General features: G+C 39.6%; 1 protein-coding gene across 1 annotated transcript in view; it reads left to right on the plus strand.

Annotated features, from left to right (window-relative positions):
* TGFBR1 (transforming growth factor beta receptor 1) overlaps positions 1 to 7,681 on the plus strand; it is a 175,515-nt gene extending 167,834 nt beyond the window's left edge. The window contains exons 8-9 of the mRNA XM_063922774.1: positions 710 to 840; positions 4,356 to 7,681. Of these exons, the coding sequence (XP_063778844.1) occupies positions 710 to 840; positions 4,356 to 4,481 (257 nt within the window). The 3' untranslated portion in view covers positions 4,482 to 7,681. The remainder of the gene's footprint in view (positions 1 to 709; positions 841 to 4,355) is intronic.
* Positions 7,682 to 8,008: the final 327 nt, after the last annotated feature.

Consider the following 8,008-nt stretch of genomic DNA (forward strand, 5'->3'; position numbering starts at 1 on the left):
AGGGTACTAGCGGACGCCCCGCCAGTAACATAGGGGAGTGTCATAGTAACTAGTTCTCCAAACAACATATCTGTTTATCATACATGTGGCGCAATTTTAATCTTTGTATATATATATTTTACTGTGCAAACATTTTCGGCAGGTATCAATCAACAAAATGCAAAGTGAATGAACAGAATAGAAATCTTCGCCTTTGCCTTCAAAACAGCATCACTTCTTCTTCTAGGTACACTTGCAAACAGTTTTTGCAGGATCTCTGCAGGGAGGTTGTTCCAAACTTTTTTGAGCACTAACCGCAGATCTGTGGATGTAGGCTTGCTCAAATCCTTCTGTCTCCATGTAATTCCAAACAGACTTGATGTTGAGATCAGGGCTCTCTGTGGGCTATATCCTCACTTCCAGGACCTCTTGTTGTTCTGTACACTGAAGATAGTTTGTAATGACGTTGGCTGTATGTTTGGGATCATTTTCCTGCTGCAGAATAAATTTTGGAGCCAATCAGACTCCTCCCTGATGGTATTGGATGATGTATAAGTACCTACCTGTACTTTTGTGATCAATGTATACAATATATAATATACGTCACAAAGCATAGTTGTGACCCATTCAGAAAGCAGATTACGTAACCGAGGACCAGTAACTGAAATTATATGCCTGAAGTGTGGTTTTTTCCTATCACTGTTTTATATTATTGACTATATTTCAACAGGAATTCATGAAGATTATCAGTTACCTTATTATGACCTGGTACCCTCTGACCCATCCGTAGAGGAGATGAGGAAAGTGGTTTGTGAACAGAAACTAAGACCAAACATTCCCAATAGATGGCAAAGTTGTGAAGTAAGTATTAAATATGAATAAACACCCTTCACTAACTTTAGCTGCTGCTGATTTATTTTTCTGTGTTAATTTCAGACTGAACATACTTAGGGGTCTATTCATAAAGCAGTGAAAAGAGTGGATAAGTGAGCCTGTGGAGAAGTTGCCCATGGTCAACCAATCAGCTGCTCTGTATAATTTTATAGTATACAAATTAGAAATGTGACTTCAATGCTGATTGGTTGCCATGGGCAACTTCTCCACTGGCTCACTTCTCCACACTTCTCACTGCTTCATGAATAGACCCCTAGTGCTTTTTGGAGTAAAATAAATTGGTTAATAAAGAAGACTAAAGGGGGAATTCAGTTAGCCCTGTTAATTTAACAGGGTGAAAAAAAAGCGTGGTAGCCTCGGGCCTGGTCACCTGAGGCTATTAAATTCTAGACCCTTTTTAATGCTCATTGGGGGGGTGTTCAATTGTTTAAAAAGTCAGTTGGGTGTCTGTTTATTTCTGTCTATTAGATAGGAAAAATCAGACACCCAACCGACTTTTCAAACAGTTGAATTCCCCCCATTATATTTACATGTTATTACTATAGGCATTAACACATAGAATATGTGGTAAGTTCACGGACCTGTATGTTAATAGGGCCGTGGCATCCATTAACACGCTAGTTATCTGGGGATTCTAGAAGTTGAATTTGCCACCATCTGAGACTATTATATGTTGCTCAAGACTGCTTTACACTATACTACACCTGTTCACACTACGAATCCACTTCTTAATCAGAGGTGTCGTGACTGGTACCTTCATGGGCTCTCAGCACTTTGGACATCTGCAGCTATCTGTGACTGGAGTTAGGGAGGGGTAATGACCATGGATATGTCCTAGAAAAGTCATGGGTTGTATAAATTAGAGCCAGATAATATTAGAGCTAACAGTGTTTATGTATAGTGAGTGATAATTGTCACGCACTCATGCAAAAATTCATGAAGTTCGTGTGAGAGGCCTCCAAATAGTGCCAGCTCCTACAACATATGCCTCTGCAATCATTTTCTTAAGTGTTGTCAGGTCCGCCGATAAGGCTATAGGGCCCCTGACAAACGTTCCTGGACCCCCCATCTCCTTGAGAGAGGCGTTTAAAAGATGTTGTGTCTCTCAACCCTAATTAAATAGAAATTTTATTTTATTATGTTTTGGAGGAGGATAAACCAAACAAATGACATAACATTTTAAACTGAATAACATGATAAATAGGATAACAGGACACCACCGAGCAGTCTCTCCAGGCTTCAACCCCTGTGAGGAATCCGTTAACACTCGCTATCCATCCCCCTGTGACTGATCTGTGTGGTGAGTAGCTGAGGAAGGGGCTACTATTTCACAAGACGAGATTAACCATTTACTACAGTCACTAGTATGGTCTCTTCCCACTGGAATACAAGAGGAAGGTCCGCAGCCAACCACAATCTTTTCAAGGAAACATAGGGGGTCATTCAGATCTGATCGCTGGCTGCTAATTTTGCTGTCCTGCGTTCAGATAGTCGCCGCCTCCGGGGGAGTGTATATTCACCGTGTAAGTGTGCGATCCTATGTGTACGCTGAGCTGCTAATATCCAGTGTGTGCAGTCTGTGCGCAGCCCAGGACTTACTCCTCCAGTGCGATCACATTAGGGTGATCGGGGCTGAGTTGACGTCCGACACACTCCCTGAAAACGCTTGGGAACACCTGCGTTTTTCCGGACACTTCTAGCAAACGGTCAGTTACCACCCACAAACGACTTCCTCATGTCAATCTCCTTGAAAACGCCTGTGCGCTCAGTTTTTTTGCGCCATTCCGTCGCTGCCCGAGGTTGATGGCCGATGCGCGTGTGCATTGCGGTGCATATGCTGTTAATACCTGAATGCCCAATGTGCGAAAACGCAGAGCACCAATCAGATCTGAATGACCCCCTAGATGGATGGTGAGGTACTGTAGTGTTTGTGAATGTGTTAGTGCAGCTGTCTCCGTCTTGAGACGATCGCTTCATACCCTTGAGCATGAAGTAAAATTTTTACAGAAGCCTTCGAGGTCGCATGGCCCCTTTTTCCAAACTGATCCAGCACGGCACTTACATATTCTTTTAAAATTTACATGCAATAAGCCCTCCATCCACTCCTATGTGTGTTCATGTGGCAATGTAAGTTGTCACTCATTCACTGTGAAGTTTGGAAGCGCTATTCCTTCCAGCTTTGCCTCCTTGCACACTCTGTAACTGGTAATGCCAATCAGCGTCCTAAGAAACTAGCAACCAGGTGACTGCTACCTGTAAAGAGCTAAGCTGGACACCATGTTGTTTGATGGTGAAGATCTACTGCAGGTGCGGCAGTATGTTCATCCAATCCTAAATAAAATGAATACACTTAAAAACCTTATCAATCTTATACATTTTCACTAATCTCTACTTTGAATACCCCAACCACTTCAGTTTATCAAGCAACCTTAAGGTCCCTACACACAAGGCGATAACAGTGATCGATATGAATGTTCTCATTCATTAATGAACGAGAACTCGTTCATATCGGTCAGTGTGTAGGCACCAATGATTAACTATGCGTGGCCTTGCGCTCGTTCATCGTTGGTGCTGGGTCACTTATGCATGCAGGCCAATATGGACGATCTTGTCCATATTAGCATGCACGCATATGGTGACATAGGGAGTGAAGAAACTTCACTCCCCCCGTCACCCCCCCCCCCCCCCCCCCTGCTGGGTCGCCAGTCTGCCGGATCGGCCGTCAGGCAGCTCGACGGGTTAGCTAGTGTGTCGGGCCCATTAGACGAGTAGATGGTTCTTACGCACAAGTATATTGTTATATTTTATCAATTGAAGTAAAGCATATGTGGCCATTTTTATATGATTTGCTTCTCTTCTAAACAGCTTTAGCAAAACCCCAATCTACTTCAAGCTAACCTGTTAGCTTGGCAGAATACTTTTTTCTAATTTGCTGTCAAATACGTTATAACTAGTAGTAACGGCAAGATCTAGGATTGCCAGTGGAGCTAATTTCCATAGTGGCTGTGTCAGCACCATTTTATTTGTTTGATTTAGTGTTAGTGGTGCTTACTGCTTTGACCAAAGATAGTGGCAGGTTGCGTTTCCATCGGTTTGCAGTAAAGTGAACATTTGTGCGAACTTTAGCCTATTTCGGTAAATTTATTTATTTTAAAAAATCATGTTTGCAAGACTGCATATGTGACGTCCAAAGCGAAATATAGCGATGATTAAATTACATGTAAAAGATCAAGTGTCTAAAATTCAGTGGTCCCTTTTTTTATTTTTTCTTCTTCCCTTTAGTGTATGCTTTGTGTCATGTTAAGTGCTGCTGTTTATTTTAATTTGCTATACTGTCAGTGTGGTGACTAGTGTGTTTATGATTTTAGGCTATTTGTGTTCTCTTTCATTATTGCTTATAGTACACTGTTTTCTGGGGGCCGGGGGGGGTCTTTGTGTTCATTTTTGTTTAGAAATGTGATGCAATTTTTGTTCCTTACCAGGCATTACGTGTGATGGCCAAAATAATGCGGGAATGTTGGTATGCAAATGGGGCCGCGCGGCTCACTGCTTTGCGCATCAAGAAAACACTTTCGCAACTAAGCCAACAAGAAGGAATAAAAATGTAACTAGAACTGTTTCAGTCTATTTGTTTAACTGGTTTGCCTGATCGGAAGACAACTTGTTCTACCTCGTTGAGGAAACGGTCTCGCATTGCTGCCTTTCTGAAATGTCATAGGATAGACTCTAGGCCCATGACACACATACAGCCGATAACTTTCCATTTATACTGTATGTTGTGATCACCATCTTCCCAGGACATTTTAAATGTGTCAAAGAATGGTACAAATGAACATGAGCTGGTTTTTCCTTGTTTTAATTTCAGCTCCCAGCTTGCCCCTATAAGCACCACACAAACTGCTGGACGTTTAAAAGCATCTGTCTGTTTTTTACATTATATATTTTAGTATTTTTTTTTTTCATTAACTCCATTTACCAGACCATTTCATAGACTTTGAATATTACTTAAAAATACCTGATGCTGTTTTGAAGACGTTACTTATGCAAATCAGTTTTATACAGTACTACACTACATGCCTTCAAAGTAATCGTATTACTGGTAAGTGCCACTCACAGTGTATGTATATATGTATAGAATTTCTTTTTAACCGTACCGAAGATTTTATGCAACAATTTCTATTATATGCACACAAATTGATATTGGTTACTAGACCAAAAAGGTTTGTTACAGGAAAGAAAAAAAAAGAAAAAACCTGAGAACTGGTTCTTAAAAAAAAAAAAAAAAATCTGAGTTTTTGTACATTTTCACATTAAGTCTTATTACGTTAAGTGTTATTAAATTTTTCACCATTTCTCCATCACTCTTGGCAGCACGTAGTTAATGGAAGACATGCTTCCCATAAGAATTAAGCTGCCTCACCAGGACTAAGGAAGACTACCCAATGCTTATAAGGGAATGCTGTCGTAGCCCTCGACAAGCCAGGCTTTAATATAAAAGTGTTAAGTGTCAAAAATGGCAAATCTTTAATTATCCAATTGACATATTGTAAGCTCTGATCTTTAGATTACAGTGCATTTGTGTTATTTACACCATACATGTGCAGGTAATATCTGAACAGTTGCATATCTGTTGCTTTTGGCTAGCTGGCAACCATTGTTCAGGCAGCCGACCAGGATCACCCCACAGCCATGAGATAGCATGACAAATTCTTATAAATACTTCTGTTTAAGAAAAAGCTACTTCTATTGCCTTCTACTGCATTTTGATGAGTGGTATGCTCCAAATGTTGAAAGATGTTATTGTGCTCCCACTTATTCACAGGCAACTAAGTTTGTCCTTAAGACTCTTCATGTAAGAGCTGTACTGACCTGAACATGCCCACAAACAAACAAACAAAAAATCTGGCTATATTTGCTAGTGTGTAAAATGATTTCTTCTTTACATAATTAGCAGTGACATACAGATTACAGATGTTGCAAACTGGTCTCCACGCTAATAAAACACACATTTGCAGTATAGATGTTAATGAGCATGTCACAAGGTATCTCCTTATAGGAAATGTTGTTCAAAGAAATATATTTATTTTTTTTGTATTTTGATTTCTCAAGAGACCTTGGGCTATATTTACAAAGCATCGGAAAGTAAAACTTAGCACTTCTGATTAGGTGTATGACTGAAATTTAAAAGGGCAATTATTTTACTAGCAAAACATGGTTAGTAAAATCATTGCTCTTTTAAATTTCAGGCATAAATCCGATCAGAAGTGCTGGGTTTTACAACCCAAACCTTTGAAAAATAGACACCCTTAATTTTTCTGTCTAGATCCAGAAATAATTGTTCACAAAGGAATATGTACAGTTTGTAGGGTAAATGAAACCTTTTTATAATGGGCTTTACATTATGCAAATACTTTTTTAATACAACAACATTTTACTAAATTTTGGACTCCTCTGATTTAAATGTTTTGGTACACTTGTAAAAGTACATTGACATTGTTAGTGAATGTTCTAATGGAAGACCAAAAAAAATCTTTTTAAACTGGTACATTCAGAAACTTAAAATACTGACGTAATTGAATATGTAAATGAGTTTCAGTATTTTGTATCCTAAAATATCTAGAGAGCCAAATTGTTTTTTGTATTGTGTATATAAAATGCAATTTTCATGTGTAGTTATTATATTGCCCCCTAGAATCTGCCTGTTTTCTTTTTGACATCCCTGCTTTACTGTATATGACATCAATTTTGCAGCATTTCATCTTTTTATTTAATATGTCCAGTCATTTTATAATTTAATTTTGATTGCTTTAACATTTATTATATATTAGTTAAGGAAGCAAAGTAGTATAATTGTTCCTCCATTATTTTGCCTAAACAGTATTACTTTATAACATGAATTGATCAGTCTACAAAAAAAAGTTTATTTCAAAACTGTTTTGAAAACTATTGTGCATTTCTGATTACATTTTTTAAAGAATGTAATTTTGTTAGGACTGTAAATGTTCTAGTATCAGTTTTTATGTACAGTGCTTGTTAAGTTGTTCGGATTTTTTAGTTTCTGGGTTTTTTTTCCCTTTTATAGCTGGATCTGTTTGAGTATTTTTTGCTTTCTTTCCTACATTGCACATTCAGAATTAAAAAAACAAAACAAATTAAATGTCCCTATGTTTGAGATGTCTATCCGAATCAGTGATTCCTAATGTTTTATGGAGCACATTAAGCTCTCTTTCCATTTATGGCAGTAGATGTTAGTGCACTTGCCAATGATATATTAATAATGAAGAGCAAACATCAGGTGGTAGGTAGTGTTTGATGGCTTACACTGCTGCATTTTGTGCACACTGGGTATACACTAGATGATGTGTGTTCTCAGTGATATCGTCTGTGATGGGACCCAGCAGGGGCCGTGCTGCATTCAGCAGTATGGGCCTCGCCAGTGAAGTCGCCAGTCATCAGCGACCTAGTGTGTGTACACTGGACGATTTGAATGATGTGTCTTCCGATCCATCGAAATCGGGCACATCATTCAAATTATAGTCTAGTGTGTACCTGGCATACTTTTAGAAGCTTTTATTTTCAGGCTATTTGAAAACCTTTCTGCATAGGAAATATTTTAGTCCCATACAGTTTTTGTATACCAGCTTTATTCTACTGACTGATCTACTTGCTTTCTCAAGGACCAATTCACAACCAGTAACAAATTTCAAAAATAAGGAAATAACCACATTTCTCTGACGTCCTAGTGGATGCTGGGAACTCCGAAAGGACCATGGGGGATAGCGGGCTCCGACGGAGGCTGGGCACTCTAGAAAGATTTATGACTACCTGGTGTGCACTGGCTCCTCCCACTATGACCCTCCTCCAAGCCTCAGTTAGATCTTGTGCCCGGCCGAGGTTGGATGCACACTAGGGGCTCTCCTGAGCCCTTAGAAAGAAAGTATAGATTTAGGTTTTTTATTTTCAGTGAGACCTGCTGGCAACAGACTCACTGCAGCGAGGGACTAAGGGGAGAAGAAGCGAACTCGCCTGCTTGCAGCCGGATTGGGCTTCTTAGGCTACTGGACACCATTAGCTCCAGAGGGATCGACCGCAGGCTCAGTCCTCGGTGTTCGGTTCCGGAGCCGCGCCGCCGTCC

The sequence above is a fragment of the Pseudophryne corroboree genome, chromosome 5 (assembly GCF_028390025.1).
Source record: "Pseudophryne corroboree isolate aPseCor3 chromosome 5, aPseCor3.hap2, whole genome shotgun sequence".
Lineage (NCBI taxonomy): Eukaryota > Metazoa > Chordata > Amphibia > Anura > Myobatrachidae > Pseudophryne > Pseudophryne corroboree.